The following is a 26,622-nucleotide window of genomic DNA, read 5'->3' as shown; positions in this document are numbered from 1 at the left end:
AAGTATTAGTTGATAATGCTAATACATACCCCTTGGTATGCCAGTACCTTAACGGCCAAGCTCTAAATGGACTGCAATGAGATAGTCCAGGAAGGTATTGGGTCAGGCAAAGGGCCTTAGATCTGAGGGGAAGGAGGAAAGAATAGAATAGCCCCACCCCTCCAACAGTTTCAATCTCCAGTGTGAGAGACCTAGCCTTTGGCTGGGGAAAGAGTCCAGCTCCACCAGCTGGTGGCTACTCAGTCCAGAAAACAAAACTACAAAATGCAGCCTCTCTGAAGTGCCTCCCAGTGTGAGGACCAATTTGGTCAAGGTGGGATTGGGTATGTCTGGAGCCTCAAGGTACTTCCCCAGACCCACTGGGGACCAGGCAGAGGTGCCTGGGGAGTAGGAGGCAACTTGAAGAAAGCAAAAGGTAATCTTGAACAATGTGGACCCAAGTAGCCAATCTTTGGCCCGTATATCCCCAGGATCCAACCCAGAGGCCATCCACCTTTAGGACCCCAGCCCACTTCCCTCAGCCGTGGAAGTACAGGCCCCTGCATCAGGGCTGCCATTAGCCAAGGACACTTTTTTTTTTTTCTTAAAGATTTTATTTATTCACGATAGAGAGAGAGAGGCAGAGACACAGGCAGAGGGAGAAGCAGGACTCGATCCCTGGACCCCAGGACCTTGCCCTGGGCCAAAGGCAGGCGCTAAACCACCGAGCCACCCAGGGATCTCCCAAGGACACCTTTTAAAGATTCTATTCACATTTATTGATTCCCAGGAGGAATTAGGGACAGTCCTCCAGCACTTCCAGGGGTAGTCCAGCCTCTAGCTGCAGCATGAGGGATCATAGCCAGACCGGAGAAAGCACTTGCCAAAGATACCATCAGCGGCCTGAGTCTGCAGCTTGATCAACTTCCTAGACAAATGTGACAAAAGAGAAATAGTAGGGGAGCAAGGCATCATGTGTGTTCCTCCCTAGTGAAATCAGGGAAGACCTCACTGAGGCCCCTCAGGAAGAAAGTAGCTTGTTCAGCTGCCGGCCAAGACCCGTCCCACACCTCGGCCTCCCTCCAGATGCTCTAGCTGACCAAATCACTCTGCTTCAGGGCCTTTGCACCTGTAATTTCCCTACCTGCAATTTCCCTCATAACCCCAGCACACTAGGCACACTAACCAATGTGTTGAGAGAAAATTCAGGGTAAGGGCCCTCATGATAAAGGGTACAATCTGGGCAAAGGCCAGAGGAGGAACCCAGCTCACAAAACCAGAGGAAAAGTTTACCTGCCACCTGGAGCTCCACTGGGTCACTGAGCTCAGACACAAAGGGGATGGGCAACCATGAGCGATAGCGGCAGCTGTAGTTGCCTACGTGCTGGGGCCCCACATAGGTCAGTACAAGGTCCGCTGAGGGGTGGGTGGCCCAGACCTGGGTTGAAGGCTCCTTTTTGCCTTCCCGCAACAGCTCAAAAGTGATGTGGGGCACGACTTCCGGCACCTGGCCCTTGCAGCGCAGGATGGCATCACGGCCAGGAATCATAGCCCCACTCCACAGAGCCTGGAGCTGTGGCCTGGGAGGGGGTCCTGGGTGGAGCAGTCAGTGGTCAAGTGAGGTCCTCTCCTCAGACAGCAGCTGCCCCAGCGCCCCTCTGCCTTCCTGCCTCCCACTAAGCCCAGTCCTGCTGGCTGCTCCACCCACCAGGAAGCTACCCTGTGCACATACCTTTCCCCCTTTTCCTAGTCCTGAACAGAAGTGGCTTCTCCTATTATCCTCCCTGTCACCCTCTTCCCCAAGATCTTGCATGTTGCCTAGACCTGGGCCTGCTCTGAGACTTCCTGGGGTCCCCAGCACTTGGCACTTTGGGCCTCAGGACAGGTGTGGAAAGAAAGAAATGGCCATGGGAAATGGTGTTCCTGGCCATGGAACAGGAAATAAAACAAATGCGAGGCATCCCCTAGTAGGCTGTGGGCAGCAGCCCAAATCAGCCCAAATTACGTTTGTCTGAAAGGTCTGCTACGCGGACAGGACTGAGGCCTGGAGCACTTCCCTTGGGCACCCTCCTTTGCTCATGGCTGCTCCTACCCCGCCAGCTCACCATCAATGCGCAGTTCCAAGCTGGAGCTTGGAGCAGAGCCGGCGAAGGGTGGCGCAGTGTCCTTGTAGACACAGCTGTAGTTGGCTGAGTCTACCACCGAGACATCTCGCAGCTGGAAGCAGGCCTCTGTCCCCTCGGGGCTCAGGACATGGTGCACTCGGCGCTTTCTGGCGACCTCGCTCACCAGGGCGAAGCGCAGGCCGGCCCGGGGTGCCTGACACCGCAGCTGCACCAGCGTGCCTGGCATGGGGTGTAGAGTCTCGGGCTCCACGGAGAGCTCCGGAGCTGGGAGTGTCTCTGCAGGGAGGACTTGGACTGATCCGGGTGCCAAGGGGGAAGGCTTGGGCCTCATACCCCATTCAGCCTGGTTCCTTATGCCTGAGAGCCTATGCGGGCCCCCTCTCTCCCTCAACTTAAAACTGCATCACCCTCCAGACCTCACCAGATACCTCACACACAGTCCAATACTATTCCTTATTAGTTCGTTTGTCCATGAAAACAGATGTGGGGAAGGGATTGAGTTTGTCACCAAGCCCAGGATGTGCTCCCCTGCAGGCCTGGATCCTCTTTTGGGGTCAGGCCTTCTGATCCCCGTCCTTGGCAGGCCCTGCAGCTGCAACCTGGCTGCCTTCAACAAACAGGTCTCCAGTGCCCATCTGGACCCGGGAGATAGAGGGGACCCCCAGGCAGGTGGCATTGCCTGCACAGCCTGTGGCAGACTTGTGTGTTCATCCAATTATTCTGATTGAAGTTGGTGAGCTAATTGTCTCATTCTCAGGGAAACTGAGGCCAGGTGGATGAATTGGGAATGGGCCCCCACCAGAGCCCTCCAGTTCCGGGGGACCCCTCTCTGGATCCCTCCTCCTGTTCCCCACCCCCAGAGCAGAGCACTCTTGCCCTCCCAGCCCCATGCCCACGTTCCAGCTTGGGGCTGCCAGGCTCACCATCACTCAACAGCAGCTCGACAGGCGCACTGTCGGAAGACCAGGTTTGCTGGCCACGCAGCTGATATCGGCAGGTATAGAGACCGCCAGACCCTAAAGCCACCATGTCCAGGTGAAAGGAGATGCGGTCTGGGTTGCTGGAGCTTCTGCGTACCAGCAGCTCCTCTTCTCCCTGCCGCAGCTGGAAGTCCACGCCGCTCAGGGGCGCCACACAGACGAGAGTGGCGTCGGCACCAGGGCGCAGGAGACCTGCAGACTCTCCCTGGAAATTCAGCTTGGGTGGCAACGGTGCCGCTGCAAGGCAGGGAGGGTCAGTAGAGCTAGAGTCCTGGAAACCCCTGCTGTGGGACTGTTCCTGAGAAAGCTATAGTCAGCCAAGCTCCCAGACCTCTGCCCTCCCTGCAATAGCCCCCTGCAGTAGCCCCAGGAACACCCTTCTTTGTGGCCCATCCCCAACACCCCACCCCCACCCCACTTCGCAGGGCCACAGTGTCCATGTTTAGGTCAGGTGTGATCCATCCAACTGTGTGACCACTGTTTCCCCAACCCAGTTCTGGGCAAGGTTATTCAGGGTTGAGGGTGAAGGTAAACATAGCTCTGACTTCCAGGAGCCTCCTATCCCAGGAATCAGGTCCACACACTCACCCAGTTCCTCGACTGTCACGGTAGCACTGGGCTCAGAGGGTGCACCTGCTGCGTGGGTCCGGTAGCTGCAGCTATAATTGCCAGGCCGATGAACTGGGAAGGTGGCCTCCATGTCTTCAGGGGCCTCAGCCACCTCCAAAAACTGATCATTGCCTTCCTGCCTCAGCAGGTAGGTCACACCACGAAACGCCCCATGGCACAGCAGTTTCGTCTTCAGACCCGGTGTGATCCAGGACACGGGCTCAGTTGAAAGCAAAGGTGGGGGTAGGGACTCTGCGTGTGGAGCAGGGTTGATGGGTGGTTCTAAATGACTTGACAACATGCGAGCCCAAACAGACCAGGACCTCCACACTCATGAGGGGCACCTGGGTGGCTCAGTTGGCTGAGTTTCCGACTCTTGATTTCCACTCAGGTCATGATCTGAGGGGGTGGGGGGGCTCCATGCTCAGTGGGGAGTCTGCTTAACGATTTTCTCTCTCCCTCTGCCCCTCCCCCCATGCACAATTTTCTCTGTCTGTCTGTCTCTCTCTCAAATAAATCTTGAGAGAAAGAAAAAAGAAAATATCAAGGAGCCAGGGAGTTGGAAGACATTGATGGAGGAAAGGGAGGCAAGGACAAGAGACAGGCGAAAAGCAGATATGGTAAGGGAAGTGTGCTGGGCTTTTTCCCAAGTACTTTCTGTAGATTCAGTAATTTATTCCTCACAGCCTTCTGGGATCAGTGCACACATCATCCTCATCTTACAGATGAGGAAATGGAATCAGAGATGTAAGATGACCTGCCAAAGGCCACCTAGCTGCTCAGGAATCCCCACCCACCCACTGCCACCCCCATGCCAGAAAAGTAGGACCAGGAGAGTAAGGAATGGAGGGAGGAAGTGAGGAAGTGAGCAGCCCTCTCCCTACTGTCTTGTGGCCCCACTAAAGCCTCTGCTTACCTGCTCCAGTCACCTCCAGGAGGTTGCTTAACTGAGTCCATCCGCTGTTCAAGCCAGAACGGCAGCGGTAGAGGCCCCGGGTGTCACTCGTCACTGCTCCTAGCGGGAACCGGTGCTCCATGGCCGGTAAATCAAGGTGTACAAGTTCCTGGGTTACTCCATCCTTGAACAGCTCAAAATCCGGAGTCCCCAGGCGGGCCTGACATGTCAGTGTCAAGTTGGCCCAGGGCTCCAGCAGCGATTCGGCCTCTGCCCACAAATTCGGCCGGGTCTCAAATACTGCATGGCAGGTGGAGGTCAGTGCTGGGTCCCAGGACAGAGGCTCACCTCTGCAGGTGCCCACCATCCCCCAAACCTGATCCGGACTTACCTGTGGCTGCCTTGTTCGCTGGGCACAGCAAGAAACCTGCGGGGACCCCACCTGTGAGACCCCCATTCCTATCCCTCCTCTTTCCTCCCTCCCCTTTCCTCCCGCCCCAAGGGACCTTGGACCTTGGCAACCTCACCCCAGAGCACCAGGAAGGCCCCAAGCGTGGACATGATGGCCAGTCTCCCTCCAGCCGGTGAGTGTCTGTGGTGATAAAGCCCAAGCAAGGGTGGCAAAGGGGCAGCAAGGGGCATTGACCTCTTCCCTATTGTTTGTCCTTCCCAGGAGGCAGGGGTAGGGGGGTGTTCCTGCAGGGGACAAAGGGCAAAATTCCAAGGCCTTGGAACCTCATCAATAACTATAATCAATAATTATGTATAATTAATAAACAGTAATAAATAATGATTATTTTAAAATAATATAATTAAAAAATAAAAAATAATTAAGTTGCAAACTAACAATATCAACAAATGAAATGACTTAAAATATGAGAAATACAATTTAAAAATAAAAATTAAATTAAAACAAAACAAATAGGGATCTCTGGGTGGCGCAGCGCTTTGGCGCCTGACTTTGGCTCAGGGTGCGATCCTGGAGACCAGGGATCGAATCCCACGTCGGGCTCCCGGTGCATGGAGCCTGCTTCTCCCTCTGCCTCTCTCTCTCTCTCTCTCTGTGACTATCATAAATAAATAAATTAAAAAAAAAATAAAAATAAAACAAAACAAATAATATAAGAAATACTAATTGATAAAGGAAATTTCATTTTTAAAAAATTTTTTATTGGAGTTCAATTTGCCAACATATAGCATAACACCCAGTGCTCATCCCACCAAGTGTCCCCCTCATTGCCCATCACCCAGTCACCCCAACCCCCCCCCCCCGCCTACTTCCTCTTCCACTACCCCTTGTTCATTTAAAGGAAATTTTTAATTTTTAATGTTTGTGGGGCCTGCTCCAGGGCTCCCAGGAAGCTGTATTTCAAACTTTATCAAGATCAAAATGACTCCGCAAAACCTCAAAGCATGGGCTCTATGTCTGCCCTGAGCACACATTGTGTATCTGCTTCGTTAAAACAAACAAGGGCAGCCCGGATGGCCCAGCGGTTTGGCGCTGCCTTCCCTTCCGTCCTGGGGTGTGATCCTGAGGACCCGACTGAGTCCCGCTCCCTGCATGGAGCCTGCTTCTCCCTCTGCCTGTCTCTCTGCCTCTCTCTGTCTGTCATGAATAAATAAATTTTAAAAATCTTTAAAAAACAAACAAACAAAAAGAGCATTTCAAACATAAAGATGAGAAAAATTTTAAAAACAACCTGGGCCTCATAAGATTAAAGTCATACAGACTTGCAGATACTAAAAACAGAAGATAAAGTCTGTAACTTTCTGAAATGTCCATCATGATGATTTGTAATTCTTTTTTTTTTAAGATTTTATTTATTTACTCATGAGAGACACACAGAAAGAGGCAGAGACATAAGCAGGCTCCATGCAGGGTGCCCAATATGGGACTCGATCCCAGGAGTCCAGGATCATGACTTGAGCTGAAGGCAGATGCTTAACTGACTGAGCCACCCAGCTGCCCATGTTAACTCTTTATGTAAAAAAATATATATATCCTTCCATCAAATGTTTCTTCCCTAGAGCACTCTCTTCTTTGTGCAGACTGTATCCTGGGCACCTGTCCTAACTTGGGCTCGAATAAAACTCTTTTCCTTTCTCTTTAAAAAATTTTAAAGTGTTTGTTCATTTTACATCAATATTTCTTGGCATAGTCAACAGGATATCAGAGCAACTTGCCTGAGAACATCTGGGGATTATCTGGAACTCAGTGCTTGGTACCAGCTTGGGCCCTCTGTACCCCTCTGGCTCCTCAGCACCTCATGGGTGGATGTATCTGGTGAGATCTCCTGATACCTGGACCTCTTCAACTTGAGTTGGCAGTCCTGACTTTTATTTGAACTGTTAAAGGTTACCAGTGATGCCTTCTAGGGGGGTTGATGGGTTAGTTGATTTAATTTGGCATTATACTAATTGATGTTATTAATATATAAAGCTTGAGTAAATTTTCTGGCTAGAAATATGAATAGCTCAGCTCAAAGAGAAGGGACACCTGCTCCTTTGAGTTAAATGGTACTTTCAGGTGAATGAAGGCCTAGCAGAAGTGTCCGAGGATATTCCTCAGATGTGTAGTAGTCCCATAGGAATTTCCCATCTCATAAGGTAATTAGTGATTGGCTCATCCAGGAATACACACATAAGGATGGATTTTGCAATGCTCTGAGCCCACTCACTGGTCCTAGACCTCACAAGGGTAAAATTATCTGGGGTAAAATATCCTACATTCAGACTTTTATGTTAATCTATAATAAAGATGCCTTATAGGAAGGGACCTGATTGATGGTCTGAAGAGGTAAAGATGAACAAAAATTTAAGACACCTAACCCTCTTCCCAATAGTCAGAATAATGAGGAAAAGGAAGAAGAAAATAGGCAGACACTAGAAATCCTAAATACAGTCCCCCCACCCCCTGTAAGCACAAGCACCAGAACCCAAGCCCAACCCACTGCCTGCTCCTCTTCCAGAGGGCTAAAGAGCACCCAGAGGAAAAGATAGGAGACAGAGTTGGTTTTTTTTTTTAAGATTTTTATTTTTATTTTTTAAAGATTTTATTTATTTATTCAAGAGAGACACAGAGAGAGAGGCAGAGACAAAGGCAGAGAGAGAAGCAGGCTCCCTGAAGGGAGCCCGACGTGGGACTCGACGTGGGACTCGATCCCAGGACCCCAGGACCATGCCCTGGGCTGAAGGCAGGCACCAAACCGCTGAGCCATCCAGGGATCCCCAAGTTTTAATTTTTAGGTAATCTGTACACCCAGTGTGGGGCTTGAACTCACAACCCTGAGATCAAAAGTTGCACTCTAGGGATCCCTGGGTGGCGCAGCGGTTTGGCGCCTGCCTTTGGCCCAGGGCGCGATCCTGGAGACCCGGGATCGAATCCCACGTCGGGTTCCCGGTGCATGGAGCCTGCTTCTCCCTCTGCCTGTGTCTTTGCCTCTCTCTCTCATTCTGTGTGACTATCATAAATAAATAAAAATTAAAAAAAAAAAAAAAGTTGCACTCTACCGACTGGGCCCCAGAAGACAGGTGCCCCAGAAGACAGAGGGGGAAAAAAGGAAGGAAGGGAGGAAGGAAAAGAAAGTTTAAATCTGTCTCCAGTCTTGCCAATGGCACCCCTGATGCTTCTACCTCCACCTCCTCCTGTTCTTTTTTTTAATATATTTTTTAAATTTTTTATTTATTTATGATAGTCACACAGAGAGAGAGAGGGGCAGAGACACAGGCGGAGGGAGAAGCAGGCTCCATGCACTGGGAGCCCGAAGTGGGACTCGATCCCGAGTCTTCAGGATCTCGCCCTGGGCCAAAGGCAGGCGCTAAACCGCTGCGCCACCCAGGGATCCCCACCTCCTCCTGTTCTTGTACTCACACAGCCAACCCTTCTACCACCCTCTGTACTTCTGTACCATCAGCTCCTGCTCTTCCTCCCCTCACTATCAAGGAGCAAAAAGCACCCCAAGCTGTTGGGACATCTCCTTACGAGGTTCAAACTGGAGCACCTCCAAAATCAACATGAAGGGGCCCAGGTGATCCCCTGGATCTAAACAGCCCACTTTAGATTTCCCCACAGGAGCCCCAAGTAAAATTGTCAAATGGGGAAACAAACTGATTAACCTTTTAGTGGACACAGGTGCAAAATATTTGATATGAAAGCTAACTCAAGGTTATTGGTTTAATTAAGATAAACATGTTAGAGTTATCTGTATTAAATATAAAACTTTTATTTTACCAAGGTTTTCTAAAGGTCAAATAAGTTCATGTCATCTCTGTTGCAATCTGTAAACAAAAACTTTTTTTTCAAGATTGTATTTATTTGAGAGAAAGAGCATAGGTGAGCCAGCATGGGTGTGGGAGAGAGAGGGAGAGGGAGAAGCAGACTCCCTGCTGAGCAGGGAGCCCAATGTGGGGCTTCATTCCAGGATCCCAAGATCCTGAGATCATGACCTGAGCTGAAGGTAGACACTGAGCCACTCAGACGCCCCAACAAAAACGGTAACTTAAAATGATGGTTAATTTTGTCTGTGTTGTACAATTTTCATGGGTAATTGTTAAAAGCAAATAGGCTAAATAAATAAAGTGTTCATAGATAAACTTTTAAATACCTTCCAAAATATTTAGTAACCCAAAAATTTGAAGTTTTGCTAAGTTAAATGATAAATTGGGTTGAAGATATCATTGGATATCTAAGTCTTTTTAAAAAAAAAAAGATTTATTTATTCATGAGAGACACAGAGAGAGAGGCAGAGACATAGGCAGAGGGAGAAGCAGGCTCCCTGCAAGGAGCCCAATGGGGTACTCGATCCGGATCCCGGAATCAGGACCTGAGCCGAAGGCAGACACTCAATCACGGAGCCACCCAGGTGTCCCTGAATATCTAAGTCTTTATTGAGTAAGATAAAATCTTGAAATATTAATTACCAAACCATAAGATTTGTCTGCTTTTGTCTTGTTACAGAAAAAAACTAAAGATACTTGGGTCTGGGGATCCCTGGGTGGCGCAGTGGTTTAGTGCCTGCCTTTGGCCCAGGGTGCGATCCTGGAGACCCAGGATTGAATCCCACGTTGGGCTCCCGGTGCATGGAGCCTGCTTCTCCCTCTGCCTATGTCTCTGCCTCTCTCTCTCTCTCACTGTGTGCCTATCATAAATAAATAAAATAAAATAAAAATTAAAAAAAAAGATACTTGGGTCTGTTAATAAACGTATGTTACACTTTCTTTAAAAATCGAACCATGGGGCACCTGGGTGGCTCAATAGGTTAAGCGTCCAACTCTTTTTTTTAAGATTTTATTTTATGAATTAATAAGAGACACACATAGAGATAGAGGCAGAGACACTGGCAGAGGGAGAAGCAGGCTCCATGCAGTGAGCCGACTTGATCCCAGGACCCTGGGATCACACCCTGAGCTGAAGGCAGATGCTCAACCGCTGAGCCACCAAGGCGTCCCAGCATCTGACTCTTGATTTCCACTCACGTCGAGATCTCAGGATTGTGGGATTGAGCCCCACGTAGGGCTCCGTACTCAGTGGCAGAGTCTGCTTCTCCCTCTCCCTCCACCCCTCCCCATACTTGTACACATACTCTCTCTTAAATAAATAAATAAATAAAATATTTTTAAAAATTGAAGACGCCTGGGTGCTCAACGGTTGAGCATCTGCCTTTGGCTCAGGGCATGATCCTGGAGTGTTGGGATCAAGTCCCATATCGGGCTCCTTGCATGGAGCCTGCTTCTCCTGTCTCTGCCTCTCTCTGTGTGTCTCTCATGAATAAATAAATAAAATATTTAAAAAAAAACTTAAAAAATAAAATAAAAATTTAAAAATTTTACTATATATAATAAAACACATTTCTAAAAATTATGAAATACATTCATAAATTTGTCACTCTAAAGAATTCTGGTGTAACAGTTCACAAGTGATTCCTACTTAGTTTTCACTGGAGACTAAGTTTAATAATACTTAAAATTCTGCTAAATGTAATTAAGACTGATAGAAAATGATAAAGAGAACAACTCTATAGAAAAGTAAGGGATATATGAGACAGATATAAGGAATGAGTATACATTTTTATTGAGGGAAAAGAAAGTAATTTTGTCTTGAAATGAGACTGGCTACTTAGGGAAAATGTAGGACAAAATCTGAATGAAATAATTTTATGCATGATTAGGACTAAGACTAATACTTTTAAAAATAAGTGAGTTTTAAAAGTATACTGGGGATCCCTGGGTGGCACAGCGGTTTGGCGCCTGCCTTTGGCCCAGGGCGCGATCCTGGAGACCCAGGATCAAATCCCACGTCGGGCTCCCGGTGCATGGAGCCTGCTTCTCCCTCTGCCTGTGTCTCTGCCTCTCTCTCTCTCTCTCTCTCTCTCTCTCTGACTATCATAAATAAATAAAAATTTAAAAATAAAATAAAAGTATACTGGCATAAATTAAAATTCGGTTTTTCTCCCTGTTAAAGAGACAAGGTTTTCTTGGTTTGTTGCCGTGCCCATGAGAAGAAATTATAAACAAGGGTGTTTTCTTTTTCTTATCTGCTCAAAAAACAAGATTTCTATATTTGTTTTTATCAAGTTTTTAATTTATTTTTATTTTTTAAAGATTTTATTTATTTATTCATGAGAGACACAGAGAGAAAGGCAGGGACACAAGCAGAGAGAGAAGCAGGTTCCATGCAGGGAGCCCGATGTGGGACTCGATCCTGGAACCCCAAGATCACGCCCTGGGCCAAAGGCAGGTGCCAAACCGCTGAGCCACCCAGGGATCCCAGGTTTTTAATTTCTTTTTTTTTTTTTAAAGATTTATTTATTTATTCATGAGAGACACAGGCAAAGGGAGAAGCAGGCTACCTGCAAGGAGCCCAACGCAGGACTCGATCTGGGGCTCCAGGATCACACCCTGGGCCGAAGGCGCCACTAAACCACTGAGCCACCCAGGCTGCCTGGTTTTTAATTTCTTAAGAAAACTAAACTTCTCAATATTAAAAGAGCTAAGTTTTGCTAGCAACTGTATAACCTTCTCTTGTGGCCACCTTAGTTAAATGGTTAAATAGATAATTAAGTTTTAAATTTTGTAATGATCTGTGATGCTATATAGGATACACACACACAGACTTCCAAGAAATGTAAATCCTAAAAAAAGTCTTTTTGACCAATTAGGCTTATTTATTTGGTATGTTGAGTTACATGGAAAGCATTGTCAAACAAATAATAAATCTTCTTAGGTTCTATTATGTGGATAAATGCTAAAACCGTTCCAAAACTTATATAAAGCTCCTAAAATTTCAATATCTTCAATACCTTACCAAGTGAGTAAAGAATGTCACTTCCTGGTAGGCTTGGGGACCTCAAGATCTTTTGGGGACCTCAAAAAGAGGAATTCACCCAAATCTACAGGTATTTCAGAAAAGTCCAATGGCAGGTTATTTGACTGGGCTTCTGGCTTTAAACAGCTATTTAAGGCTCAATCAGAAATTCCATATTTTTTTTTAATTTTATTTATTTTTTTAACTTTTTTTTTTTAAGATTTATTTATTCTTGAGAGAGAGAGAGAGAGAGAGAGAGAGAGGCAGAGACACAGGCAGAGGGAGAAGCAGGCTCCATGCAGGGAGCCCGATGTGGGACTTGATCCCGGGTCACGAGGGTCATGCCCTGGGCTGAAGACAGGCGCTAAACCGCCGAGCCACCCGGGCTGCCAATCAGAAATTCCTTATAAAAAGTTCTAGCAGGGGGACTCCTGGGTGGCTCAGCGGTTGAGCTGATCCCTGAGTCCTGGGATTGAGTTCTACATCGGACTTCCTGCCTGTGTCTCTGCCTCTGTGTGTGTATCTCTCAATGTCTCTCGTGAATAAATAAATAAAATCTTAAAAAAAAAAAAAAAAGATAAAAGAAAAGTTCTAGCAGTTAAATGTCTGCCTTTTGTTCAGGTTGTAATCTCGGGGTCCTGGGATGGAGTGCTGCATCAGGCTCCCTGCTCAGTGGGGAGTCTGCTTACCCCTCTGCCCCTCCCCCCACCCCACTCTACCCCTCATTCTTGCTCTCTCTCATGCGTTCTCTCTCAAATAATAAATAAAATATTTTTAAAAGTATCAGTCCCTTTTTTTTTTTTTTTAAGATTTCATTCACTTATTCATGAGAGACAGAGAGAGAGGCAGAGACACAGGCAGAGGGAGAAACAGGCTCCATGCAGGAAGCCTGACATGGGACTGGATCCCTGGTCTCCAGGATCACGTCCGGGCTGAAGGCAGCACTAAACCACTGAGCCACCCAGGCTGCCCATAAATCTTTTTTAAAAAAATGTTTTTGCAAAACAGATTTAGAAAAATCTATATGGTCAATCACTATTCTTGCTGCACTTACATAAATTATTAGGCCAAGTTTCTTAAAATTGAACTTATTTTATAAACAAATTAGTCTTAATTTAGCTATCTCTGACAGGAAGGAGGGTGACTTTAGAGAAAAAGATTATATAACATTTTTCTAGTTGTTAAATTCTAGTTTTGTTTAATTATCTTTGAGTATTTGCTGTTTGCCTCTAAAACTGGGCTGGATATTGAATTCTGGTTTCCTCAGATATCTGATTCTGACTCCAAACCAAAGTTTCTTCTCCAAACCAATCTTCTCTCATTCACTTACCTTAAAATCATTAAGAACTAAAAACTACCTTTTTGTTTTCCTCCAGCCTTGCAAACTAAAGCTAGACAACATGAGATAAACTCAGAGAAGTTTCCACAATAGCTCATGTACAGACAATCTTTTTTTTTTTTTTTTCAATTCATGAGAGACAAGGCAGAGAGAGAAGCAGTCTCCATGCAGGGAGCCAAATATGGGAGTCAATCTGGGGACTCCAGGATCACTCCCTGGGTGGAAGGCAGATGTTTGACCACTGAGCCACCCAGGTATCCCTATGTACAGACAATCTTATGGGCAGTTGTGTTCTACAGGCCACTCAAAAGGATCACCAGAGACATTTGAACTACGAACAAGAAAAATCCATCAGATTGCTGCTGCCTGCCACCACTCCATCTGAGGTGCTTCAAACCTGACATCTAAAAATCTTCTCACTGGGGACTCACACAGTGATTGATAATCTGCTCCTACCATTAACCATTTTTCTTTTGTTTCCATACAAATGCCTTTTATTAATTACCTGATTGCTGGCTGAACAAAGCAGAGTCATATGGCTAACACTACTTGCTACACTTATATCAACTCCTCCTGGGAAATATGGATCCAAATAATAAAAATCAAACAGCAAGCCATGTGGCTACAAGAAGCCCTTGACTACCACAGCCCCCTTTCCAAAGTGGCTGGGATTGGTTTACTGGTATATTCTCTTGGATACTTACTGGTATCAGATCAATTTTAGAGGGAATAACAAAATAGGGTTTGACTATTGACACTATTACAATTTATTAGAATATACTTGAGGATAAAACTAGTGATGTCATAGTGCCAAACTATGTAAAGGAAATATCCAAGTTCTCAGATAAGGGCTATCTCTGATATCCTTCCATTAGAACAAGGGAGTTATCAGCCTGCACCATGCCAAATGCTTTCATTCTTTTTTTTTTTTAAGATTTTTATTTATTTATTCATGAGAGACACAGAGAGAGGCAGAGACATAGGCAGAGGAAGAAGCAGGCTCCATGCAGGGAGCCCAACATGGGACTCCATCCTGGGTCTCCAGGATCATGCCCTGGGCGGAAGGCGGTGCTAAACCGCTGAGCCACCCAGGCTGCCCCAAATGCTTTCATTCTAAAGTCTCTACTCCACCCTAATTCAGCATGGAGCAGTTGCAGAAGATGGACCATCTTTTCATGTTGCATAAAAGTGGAATACAGGATTGACAATTATAACAGGAAAAAACTTACATGCCTGATTCCTTGTTGCTTCTATTTCCCTTGCTGCTGTGACCCATAGGTTAAAAACTTCTGCTGAGCCCTGCTTATAGACATGTTACAACCAAGGTTTGCAAAAACTGCTCTTTATCCAAAACCTACCTTGGCTGAGGAGATAAAAGTAGCTAGAACCGTCATCATCCTGAATCATCAAGATTGAGGAATAATAATAATTCAGGGGAGAACTGGGACTGTGCCCCTTAAGGCTAATGAGACTGAAGCTAGCAGAAAGTTTAAAACTTGTTTTTCAGAGAACTGTTTCCTGGAATCAACTATTGTGTCTTTTCAGATCCCACTGACAAATCCACTAGCTATCTCTGTAGAAGCCTGGACTCAAGGTCAAATGACTGTTCCCAGTGCACAAACAAACAAGGCCCTGCATTCTTTACTGGAGACAAAAAGCCTACAACCTCATTCAGGTTATACCAGCTCTTAGAGCATACCTATTACCTACTTCTCTTTCTCCTAAGATAACCCCCTGACATCAGGGATTGAATTTTGCCTTGTTCTGATATTAAGTCTCCACCTCAAAGTAAACATAAGAATATATTGTTTTTGCACAAGATTCACAACAGCCATGTAACTTTATTATTATTATTATTATTTTTAAAGATTTTATTTATTTATCCATAGACACAGAGAGAGAGGCAGAGACACAGGCAGAGGGAGAAGCAGGCTCCACGCATGGAGCCCGATGTGGGACTCGATCCCAGGTCTCCAGGATCACAGCCCGGGCTGCAGGTGGCACCAAACCGCAGCGCCACCGGGGCTGCCCTGTTATTATTATAGAATGCATTTTGGCTCATTCATCCAGTGTTCTCTGACCCCCATAACCCTGCTTTGTCCAGTGGACCACAGAGTGTTTGGGGATTAGCCTCAACTCAGTCATTCTCAATCCCTGAAAGATCTGGATATTTCCATTCTCCCTCCCCACCTCCATTCCCTGTGGAAATGGCAGCAGGCCCTCTGAGGAATATCTACTGTCTATTCTTGTGGCAGGTCTGGTCCTTTCTTAAGAGGGACTAATCTCCCTTCAATCCAGGGACATTACATCTGGCAACAACCTAGGTCTGGAAACTCAGTGATAACTGTGAGTCTTTACTGTGACATCTCAGAGTCAGGCTTCTGAACACCAGATCGAGAGTATTTCCTGTCACATTGGTCAAATGACCTTTTAGCATGTTGCCCACCTGAGGTAGTTTCCTTGCAAGAAGGTCTTCATTCTCTCCAACTACCCCTTATTGCTCCCTAGACCTCCAATTCCAGTGGACATGCTCTAAGTGGACAAGTGTAGAATCTGATGCTTCTATACTCTAAAAGAATTGCAAGGCTTTACTCATGTGTTGGCATAGACCTGGAAAATAAACATGGGAACAGCATCTAAGACTATCTGACCAAGGAGGATGAGATACAACAACACTGGGCTGGGTCAAATTTACTTTTATGGGCCAATTTACAAAGACTGGATTTAAGATGTTAGATTGAGTAGCTTGAGGGAGATTTTGTTTGGTAGACCTGGCTCACAGTGGCCTAAATTGGATGAGGTTGAATTGGACTTCCCTGGTATAACATGCAAGAAGGAATCTGAAGGCTTAGGAATGTGGAAGTATTTATCATGTGCAATCTGGTACATGCATGTACACACTCATCCCCTACACACAAACTCAGTAAAGAGGAGGACACCCTTTTTAAAAAGACATTGAGAAATAGGTTAGTTACGAGGGTATCTGCATCCCTGAAAAGTAGCAGTGCCCTCTAGGCCAGTGTGGGAGATGCTGCCATCAGGCCTGATTTCAATGGAGATTAAAAAAACAAAACAAAACAAAACAAAACAAAAAACAGAGCTCCAATGGCAGAGACTACCAGTTAGCCACTGTTGGCAGCAGCAATGAGGCAGTAATTAGGATGTTGTAGCCCTCAGAGGGGCTGCTTCTGTGGGAAGAGGTTTAGGATGACTTCAGGGGCTCAGAGAGTCTCACCTTAACAGGTATTGTTCTTGCAAGTGCTTCTTCTCTACCAATAGGCAAGGACCACCACAAGCACCTCATTTTCACGGGGCAGGGACAATAGCACACTTTCATGGCTTGCCTCAGGACTGTCAACCCAACTTTCTTTTTCTTGATCGAGATCCTGATGATCCTGACTTCCCACAAAACATCACACCCATGCATTATTGCTACTATATGAATGACAATAGCTGACTGGACCTAATGAGCATGAAGTAGCAGGTCCATTAGATCATTAAGTGGGATGGGACACCTGGGTGCTCAACGGTTGAGCGTCTGCCTTTGGCTCAGGGCTTGATCCCAAAGTTCCAGGATCAAGTCCCACATTGGGCTTCCTACATGAAGCCTGCTACTCCCTCTGCCTATGTCTCTGCCTCTCTTTCTGTATGTCTCTCAAACATATAAATAGATAAAACCTTAAAAAAAAAAAGACCATTAAGTCAGTTAAATGCACACCAGGGACTCACCTCCTCTGTCAAGTGCCTAGGGATCTGGAACATGTTAAGACAGGCCCTTCTAAGAACAAAATCCATTGTTGCAACATGTACTGTTACCACTAAAAAAGAGGAATAATGGAGGCCTCTGAACCTCAGACATGACACAAATACCTCAATGTGCTGCTCCAGTCTGTTTACATCTGCAGTTTTTTTTTTAAGATTTTATTCATTTATTCATGAGAGAAACAGAGAAGCAGAGACATAGGCAGAGGGAGAAGCAGACTCCATGCAAGGAGCCTGACATGGGACTTCATCGCGGGACTCCAGGATCACGCCCTGGGCCAAAGGCAGGTGCCAAACCACTGAGCACCCAGGGATCCCCCTACACCTGCAGTTTTGTGTGGGGCCCATGCTGCAAGTCCTGAATACAAAGCAGGCTGCTCTGGTATTTAGCCCCTATTACCAGAAGATCCAATGGTGCTCCTGGATAGTTTCAATGTGTCATGCAAATAAAGATGCTATGTTGAGCCTTTGGCAAGCCCAAACAGAATTCATTGCTGCTTTCAAAGCAGTCTCTCCTGTACACCCTCAAAGTTCCAGCAATAGCTATGGTACAGCCTTCTCAGAGGCCGAAACCCCTCCCTGCAGCCCCTTGTAAGTTCACCCCTTCTCTTTTGCATCCCCAGACCTAGAGGTAGTAGCTGTTCTACGGTTATGCATCTCTGGGTTTTCAGTATCTCCTTGCATCCTTTTAGCCTTACAAAGCTAAATAATCAATTCCCTCAAAATCCCTAGGGAGATTGCTTATCTGCCTGCCCCCTACCTGAGACAGCCCGCTTCTGGCCCACATCCCACCCACCATGTGAGCCGCCAGATGCTTCTCTCCACCCAGTTGCAGTGAGATACTAGTAGGCAGATCTGAGCTCTCTATGTTGACCTCTTCTCCCCTCCCCTGGGGCCAGCCTCCCAACTCAGCAGTCAGGGTGCCAGTGGAGGAGTCCCTGCAAAGCACTGGATGTATGGTACAGTCATGCTCGGTAACGCTTATAATCAGAATTTACTACTCTGGCACACAGCCACAGAGGGTTCTCACCAGCTGGGAATCCTTGGGCTAATTGAGTCCTTCTGGGGCTCCACTCTGGAGACAAGATGAGAAGGAACTTTCCAAACTAGAAAGGTTTCACAAGTCAGGGCTGCTTCTCTCACATGCTTATTCTGGAGGCTGCTGATCCCAGACCCAGGAGCAGGAGGAAGCACAGCACATCCAGTGGCAGCCAAGGGCAGAAAGATGCTCCCTAAAAAGGTGGTGGAGGTGAGAAGACTGACAAACACACAGATTCCAGGGGAGACCTCAGAGCACACAGTGGCGCAGAGCGAGGCAATTCTGGAATGGGAAGCAAGAATGGATGGTGGTGGCCAGGCCAGAGAAGTGGCCTTGTGCACAGTGGACATGCTGGGGGCAGTCCCCCAGCACATTCCGGAGAGGAGACACAGACGCACCACTGTCCAGAGAGGATCTAGTGGAGGTGCTAGACAGAGCTGGTGCTCACCCCTCAGCGAGCACAGCGCAGAGGAATTAGGCCAGGGCTAGGGGAGCGGATGCATAGAAAGTTGCCCAGGACCAGGGAAGGGGCTTCTGAACTGTAGCGCTGCTGAAAAGAACAGGCCTCACCAGAAGAGGTACAAGCACCAGGTGTGGGAGCTGGGGTCAGGGGCGGGGTAGGCGTGGCTGGAATAGGAAACTCCCCCCGGCGTTTGGTGGATAGTCTGCCCGCCCACCCCCGCGCTCTGTGGATGGTCCGCTCCGACCCCTCCCACCCCAACCATTTTCCCAGGGAGTCCCGAAACTGCTCTGGCCCAGCATCCTGCACCTTCCAGGCCTGCTCCTCCTCTAATGTCCCTTCTTGGAGGCTGCCCCGTTGGCTGCCGTGTGTTCTCAGCCCCCCACCGTCCTGCCGCTCACCCGGCTGGCCTTCCCTCGCTCTGAAGCCATCCACAATCCCCTCCGTGGTGCCAGGAAATGGGTCCGAAACCTGCTCTCTCGCTGAAGGCAGGACTTGGGGACTGTGACAACTCCAGATGTGTGAGTGTGATGCTGGGTCCGTAACAAGCCACAGATGCTTCAAGCTGCTTAGGTTTATCTTTTTTAATGGACTCCTGGCTACAGCTGTGGAGAGAACAGGAGGGAGAGGAGGATGGTGGGACCACCCCTACTCTTCTCTTTGCCCTGCGCCTCCAGCTGCTCACCAGGGTCCCCTAGCAAGGCCTCTGACCTTCTGGCCCTTGTGGGTTTTTTTTTGTTGTTGTTGTTTAAAATTATTTATTCATGAGAGACACACACATACAGAGGCAGAGACATAGAGGGAGAAGCAGGCTCCCCGCAGGAGCCCAACGTGGGACTGGATTCTGAATTCTGGGATCACAACCCGAGCAGAAGGCAGCCGCCCAACCACTGAGCCACCCAGCCATCCCTGGCCCTTGGCTTAAAACAAAAAAATCCTGTGCAACCTCCGATCCAGCTGAGGTGGAAGGGATGCAGGGCAGCGCATTCATCCAGCCCTCTTTCTTGGGGAGCCAACTGGGCTCTGGATCTCAGTCTCACAGGCTTCTGAGACCAGACCACCACGTCTGGGGTGCCTGGGTGGCCCAGTAGGTTAAGTCTCTCCCTTTGGCTCCGGTCATGATCTCCGGGTCTTGGGATGGAGCTCCACTGCTGCCTCCCTGCTTAGCAGGCAGTCTGCTTCTCTCTCTCTCCTTCTGCCCCTCCACCCGTTCATGCTCTGTCTGTCTCTCTCTAATAAATAAATAAAATCTAAAAAGATGAAGAAGAAGAAGAAGAAGAAGAAGAAGAAGAAGAAGAAGAAGAAGAAGAAGAAGAAGAAGAAAAAGAAGAAGAAGGAGGAGGAGGAGAAAAAGAGGAGAAGAAGGAGGAGGAGGAGGAGGAAATAAGACCACCATGGCTGTGGCAACCTCCATCCTCTGCACCAACCCCCAGCACCAAAATTCACCACTTTTACCCCGTAAACCACTTGAGGTCACACGTCTGCAGTCAGGCCTTAGGGGTCACCAGTGAGACCCTCATCGTTCTAGGGACTGTTGTAACTGCTTGATCCCCTGCCACAGCACTCCAGCACCTAGCGGTTTTACACAGTGCTTCTCATCTTGATCCACCACTGGCCAGGTCCTGTGCCGTGCCACCAAGGTGGCTCAGCCCCCCAATCTCCCAGGGCGTCCCAGAGTTAAGGTGCGGCACGATCTGCGAGCTGATTCTGGTGCTCGTTGAGGTTGGAGCGATGGCTGAAGGGCTTGCTGCACACCAGGCACACATAGGAACCCTTGCCCGTGTGCGTGCACCGGTGGCTCAAGAGCTCAGAGTTGCCCACAAAAGCTTTGCCGCAGTCGGTGCAGACAAACGGCTTCTCCCCAGAGTGCACACCCTGGGGCCGGTGCAGCTCAGAGCTGCCGCAGAAGGCCTTGCTGCAGTCTGGGCAGGCGTAGGGCTGCTCGCCGGTGTGCGTGCACCAGTGGTGAGCCAGGCTCGAGCTGCCCACGATGAAGGGCCTCTTGCTGGTATGTGCGCTGGTACTGCAGAAGCTGCGAGCTCTCATGGAAGCTCTTGCCACCCTCAGTGGAGGCGAAGGGCCTCTAGCCACCGTGTATGTGCCCGTGCCACTGCAGGCCCGCCGAGGGCAGGAAGGCTTTGCCATGTTCGGGGCATGCATGCAGCCGTGTGCCTGCATGGATCTTAAGGTGCTCCGCCAGGTTAGAGCTCTGGCTGAAGGCCTTGCCGCAGTCAGGGCAGGTGTGGGGCTGCACCCCGGGTGTACACGGGTGCTCCAGGAAGTTGGAGTTCCAGTTGAAGGCTTTGCTGCATTCTGGACACTTGCAGCGCTTCTCACCCATTTGCCAATGCTGCACCAGTATTGTGGTGCAGACCTTGCCGCACTCACTGCACCAGCAGGCTGGCTCTCTGGGGAGCGGTAAGGAGCTTAGCACCTCCGGGTCTTCTCAGATGCTTCTGGGCCCAGCTCAGTCTCTTCCATAGTCTGTAGGCTCTAGCTCCCCTCTGGGGGCTTCCAGGTCCTCTGCCTCCCTCAGGCCCTCTGTGGGGTCTTTCCAGGCTTCCAGTCTCCAGATGCAGCCTGTAGTGTCAGTCTTCAGCACAATCCAGGGAACATAGCCTTTCCCTGGAGCCACCTGCAGGGCCCACTGTCTGGGGACTCGACCTTGCCTTTGTCATCTGAAACAAGAGAGAGAGAAAGCAAACCCTGAGAGCTCAAAGAACTCTGGGAAATGGAGCAGAGGGGACCTGTGGGTCTCATGAATGATGTGATTGTGACAGATCTAGAGCAGGGGTAAAGCTTGGAGCTGGCTGTATCTGGGCATGGCCATCACCCCCACCTTTCCTGAGCTGGTGCCCCGGCCCTTCTTCAGCCTGGAACACGGAAACAGGGCAGGTTGGCCTGCAGACTCTCCAACTTTCCCCATAGAGACTGCCTCCAAGGCCAACTCTGAGTCAAACCCCAGCCCTGCTGCATGTGGGCAACTGAGACTATGATGGGAGTATTATGGGAACCAGTTTGCTTGCCTGGATGGTCACTTCCCACACATCCACACACTGACTGGGCAGCAGGGTGCTGGGATGTATGGGTGTGGGTGCCAAGATTGTGGAAATATTCAAAAGCCACCTGCCTCAGCCACTAGCCTCCATAGGGCCTTGGTCTCCAACTCTGCACAAGGGAGCTCCAGGACCTGGCTCTCATCCCCTTGCTCCACCTTGGGGGTCACAACGCAACAGAGAAGTGAGGACACCTGTTTGTGAGATGAAAATGGACCTGGCCACTTGTAAAAACACTAGAAATGAGGAGCGTCTGGGTGGCTCTGTCAGTGAAGTGTCTGACTCTTAATATTGGCTCAGTCATGATCAGAGTCATGAGATTAAGCCCTGACTCAGGCTCCGTGCTCAGCATGGGGTCTGCTTGAGATTCTCTGTCTCCCTCTGCCACTCCCCATGCTCACAGGCATTCTCTCTTGATCAAAAAATAAAATCTTAAAACAAGAAAAGAAAAAAGAAACATTAGAAATGAACTACTTCCACTCCAGGGAAGGAGGAATCCCAGTGGCTGCCAGGCAGTGTCAGGCCACATCAGGCCTCTGCCTCAGTCCAACCAGGCTGTCCAGCTGCCTAAACCAAGAAAGGGGGGTGCTGGTGCAGCCAGATCCCTGGGGGAGAGAGGCTGAGGGCAGGGGGGGCAGGGAGGCAGGGGGACTGTATTGGCCCTGAGGCCACACCTGCATCTTCAGCAGTGTCTCCACAGCAAGCAAAGCCCATCCGCAGCTCCCCTGATCACCTTGCTGTCCTCTGTGGAGCCTGTAGCCAGCTGGTGCTCTCATGCTGCATACATGAATTGTCAAAGATCTCAGGGCCTCCAATCCACCCGCTCCAGAGTGAGGCAAACCCCAGGGGCACCCATCATTCAGGCCACCAGCAGGGTGGCCCTGGATCAGCTGCCAGGACAAGGTAGGAGCAAGTGCATGGATAGGTGCTGCACCTGGAACTAGGCCGTGGGGAACCTGGTGCTCCTCTCCCTCTATCCTGGGGACCAGCACCTCTTGGGGACTGGGGGCTGGGACCAAGGGACAGGGATGCAGGCAGGACAGGCTGATGCTGACAGATCCAGAGAAAATAAGGGGCATGCAGCAGCACATCCATCCTTCTTGGTGACCCCCACCTCCCCACATTCTGAGGACAGTGCTGAGAACAAACATCTCAAGTGTGAACCTGAGGGCATCTGTCTAATTCTGGGGTCTGGGCCAAGACCAAGTTCCCACCACCCTTCTCCCACAGCACTTCCGTGCCACCAGTTCCAGCTGGGAACTGTAAGCCAGGTTCAGGAGGAAGCCGACGCAGCCCAACCCAGCCAGCCCTCACCTGGAGTTCTAGCCTGGCCAGCTACTGCTGCAGCCTCTCAACCAGAGCAGCAGCCTCCTCCAGGCTGCATGGCTACTGCCTCCAAACACAGGCCTGGATCTCAGGTGGCAGAAACTGCTCCCAGAAACTGCTCCAGTATGAGGGGCTCAGCCTCTGCTCCTTGGAGCATGCCTCTGGCTGCAGCCATTGACAGCACGGCTCTTGGAGCTGGGCCAGAGCCTCATAGGGCCTCTCTTCCTCCTTGTAGCAGAACTCCCAGCAGCACTGGCCAGGGGTCTCAGAGGTGGGCTCACCCACCATTAGGGCTGGTGTGCTCTGAAGGACCCCAGGGCACAGAGCTGGCAGCCATCATACCCCTTCCCAGGCAGGACAGCCACATGTTCCAGGGCACTTCCTCTGGACCTAGAGACACAAAGGTGAGCCTCTGAGCACAGCCAGGCCATGAAGGCCCCTCCTGAGAACTCTGAGAATAAATGGGATCTGCAGGTCTGGGTGCTTGCGTCTATTAGTGAATCAGGAAGTAAGTGTCCCCACCTGTGTGTCCATGTGTTTAAGAGATATACAGAGGGGCCCAGTATGTGGTCTTCTGTACCATCTCCTCCTCTCTCCCTACTTTTCTCAGGGGCCTCTGCCCTGGCTTCTTCAACTACTTGGCTCCATTCATCCCCCACAGAGAATGCCAAAGTCTGCAAACTGGATAGCCAGATTTGGCCAGCACACAGATCTTGCTTGACTGACCCTTTCCAACATGCTTTTTAAAAATTTTAAATGAATTACCAATGTTAAAAAGTAATCAGATGTTGGTAGGAATGTAAAATGATGTGGCCTATGTGGAAAACACTCTGGTGGTTCCTTAAATGGCTAAACACAGAGTTACCATGGGATGCAGCAATTCTACTCTTAGGTATCTACCCAAAAGAAATGAAAACATGTCCAGGCAGCTTTTTTGCACACAAATGAAAACAAAGAACTATATGACCTACCTTAAGGTATCCTTTTTTAAAAATTTTTTAAAATTTTTATTTATTTATGATAGTCACAGAGAGAGAAAGAGAGAGAGGCAGAGACATAGGCAGAGGGAGAAGCAGGCTCCATGCACCGGGAGCCCAACGTGGGATTCGATCCCGGGTCTCCAGGATCGCGCCCTGGGCCAAAGGCAGGCGCTAAACCGCTGCGCCACCCAGGGATCCCCCTTAAGGTATCCTTTTGCCATTTTTCCCCTCCTTAATCTTGTGTGTATTTTCAAATTAAAAAAAAAATTGATCGGGGGACACCTGGTGGCTCAGCGGTTGGGTCTGCCTTGGTCTCAGGGCATGATTCCGGGGTACCAGGATTGAGTCCCACATAGGGCTTCCTGTATGGAGCCTGCTTCTCTTCTGCTTGTGTCTCTGCCTCTCTCTCTGTCTCTCATGAATAAATTGATAAAATCTTAAAAAAAAAATAGAGATCTGTTGCAGTGCTGGGGATGAGGGAACTCTTGCTAAGGGGAATTTGAGCTTTCTCCCATTTCTTTTTCTCTCTTCCTCTTTCTTTCTCCTGGTCAAGATTATAAATATGCCAAGAAGTTGAGAAGGACACACACACACACACACACACACACACACACACACACAAAAGTATCCATGTAAAAGTTTGCATATGTCATAGCATATATATATATGTATAATAATACAATTACTATAATAGCCGAAAAGTGTTAATAGGCCAATGTCCATCAACTGATGAATAAACAAAATGTGGTGGATACTTATAATCAAATACTATTCTCCATAAAAAGGAATGAAACACAGATACATCCTATATGATACAAAAACCTTGAAAACATCATGATAAATGAAAGAAGACACAAAAGACTTTACATTCTATGATTTTATTTATCTGAAATGTCCAGGATAGGCAAATCTGTAAGAAACAGAAAGTAGATTACTGCCTGCCAGGAGCTGGGGAGGAAGAAATGGGAGTTTGATAAATGGATATGGAGTTTCTTTCAGGGTGATGAAAATGTCCTGGAATTAGATTGTAGAGATGGTTGCACAAAAATGTAAATATATACCAACAATACAACTGTACATATTAGAAAGGTTAATTAAAAAGTCATCAACCAATTCCAAAGGTTACTTATCATATGATTACATGTATATAACATTTTTTAAATGAAAAAGTTGTAGAAATAGAAAACAGAAAACCAAGGGTTAAGGGGAGGGGTGAAAGGGCAACAGGAGGAATCACAGGTGGTGGAAATATTCAGTATCTTGACTCCCATTTGAATAGCTTGGTTATCATACTTAGTTCTGCAAAATACTACCACTGGACAAAACTGGGTAAAGGGTACACAGGATCTATTTGTATTATTTCTTTCAGATATGAATTTATAGTTATCTCAAAAAAATTTTTTTTAAGCCATTAGGATTCAATGAAAATCCTTGTTTGTTTCTTGAAGGACCAGAGGACCTGGCTTCAGAAGTCCTATGTTTCTGAGGATGGAGCCTGACTGGGATATCCCTCCAGCTAAGACCTATGTCCAGCCCTCTGTCCTGACCAGCCCTCTGTCCCCTCTAATTGAGTCTCCCTGCCGGGAAGTCTGCCCATCTTGGGATGGTATCCAAATCCCCGAAGGTCCTTCCAGATTGCCTTCACTGAACCAGCCTCCCCACTGTCCTCACACTCACCTTGTGTACCCCTTTTCTGCCTGAAAGCCTTGTCCACCACCTTTTCCCCAAAAATGCATACTCACCATGGTCTGTGGCCACCTCCCCAGTCAGTCCCCATCTCCCACACCAACAATTGGCGCTCATCCCATGGATCACAAGTGACTGTTTGTGTCTCCCCCCAGCCCCCCAGGCCTGGGCTCTCACCTATTGGGGGCTGGATGAAAAAGTACACGGTGAAAGGAAGGAACACTGCGCAGGAAATGCCCAACGTGGGGGGTTTGGTCTCAGGAAGCGTTGGGCTTGGAGCACACCAGGAGGCCACTGAGAGTGGAGGCTGGATGCTCCTGCGGATAAGGCACGTGCAGAGGCCCAGAAGCAGCGCGGGGAGGAGGTCTGAGTCTATGAATGAATGCGTGGAAGAAGGAATGATGGCGCAAGGCCTAGGGAACTAAGGGCGAGACTGGAGAGCAGGAGGAATTAATGAATGAGTGAATAGATGGACAAACGAATCGAGTTGGATGACCCGGCAGCTTAGTGCAACAGAGGAACCAGAAAGCAAGGGGACGAGTAAACACGTGAATGAATGAAAGAGCAGGGGGAAGGGATGCTACGGAAGTAAAAGAGGACGCCCACGGAAGAGCGAGAGGCGAAGAACGGCCTCTAGGGGTGACAGCGCTTCTGCCCCGACCCTAGGCGGCAGAGCCACTTCCGGGGCCCTTTGGGCGGTGCGAAGGCCTCACTCTCGGTGGTCCCAGAGCGCGCCCGCCCTGGTCTGCGCGGCCCGGCAGGGGGAGCCGCGGGTGCGGGTCCGAACCCTGCCGGACCGCGGCCGCTCGCCTCACGCACTGTCCTTGGCCTGCCCCGGCATCCACGTGGCGCGGCCCAGCTAGGACGGCGCCCTGGTCAGCACCCGGGCTCAGGCCGCGGGGTACCGGGCGGGGTGGGGGTGAACGCAGAGCGCCCACCGAGGCGCCCAGGCGGTACTTCCCACTGCGCCTGCGCAGCTGCGGAGTTCGTCCCCAGTCACCAGCCCACGTCCTTCTGTTTCTATGGGGACCGGCCAGCTGCAACCGTTGCCGTGGATAAGCACCGCCCTTTCCGTTAGCCCC

At 48.8% G+C, this 26,622-nt stretch overlaps 1 protein-coding gene across 1 annotated transcript; it reads right to left on the bottom strand.

The window, feature by feature from the left end:
* Positions 1-580: 580 nt before the first annotated feature.
* On the bottom strand, positions 581-14,640 carry A1BG (alpha-1-B glycoprotein). The gene is made up of 9 exons (XM_055309687.1): positions 14,590-14,640; positions 5,117-5,285; positions 4,981-5,016; positions 4,611-4,889; positions 3,674-3,946; positions 3,029-3,322; positions 2,085-2,381; positions 1,273-1,572; positions 581-907 (listed from the first exon to the last, which is right to left on the bottom strand). Exons 1-9 carry the CDS (start codon positions 14,626-14,628, stop codon positions 900-902), a joined length of 1,695 nt encoding a protein of 564 aa, XP_055165662.1. The 5' UTR covers positions 14,629-14,640; the 3' UTR covers positions 581-899.
* Between the last annotated feature and the right edge of the window lie 11,982 nt (positions 14,641-26,622).

The sequence above is a fragment of the Nyctereutes procyonoides genome, unplaced genomic scaffold (assembly GCF_905146905.1).
Source record: "Nyctereutes procyonoides isolate TBG_1078 unplaced genomic scaffold, NYPRO_anot_genome, whole genome shotgun sequence".
Classification (NCBI taxonomy): Eukaryota; Metazoa; Chordata; class Mammalia; order Carnivora; family Canidae; genus Nyctereutes; species Nyctereutes procyonoides.
Note: the sequence above shows the minus strand (reverse complement) of the source record. Positions and strands in the feature narration are given on the sequence as shown.

Coding starts and splice junctions, on each gene's coding strand:
- A1BG (XM_055309687.1), bottom strand. CDS start 14,628: ATGATGACGGTTCTAGCTACTTTTATCTCCTCAGCCAAG. Junction 4,890..4,980: donor AGCGAACAAGGCAGCCACAG/GTAAGTCCGGAT, acceptor CCTGCCATGCAG/TATTTGAGACCCGGCCGAAT. Junction 3,323..3,673: donor CGTGACAGTCGAGGAACTGG/GTGAGTGTGTGG, acceptor CCTGCCTTGCAG/CGGCACCGTTGCCACCCAAG.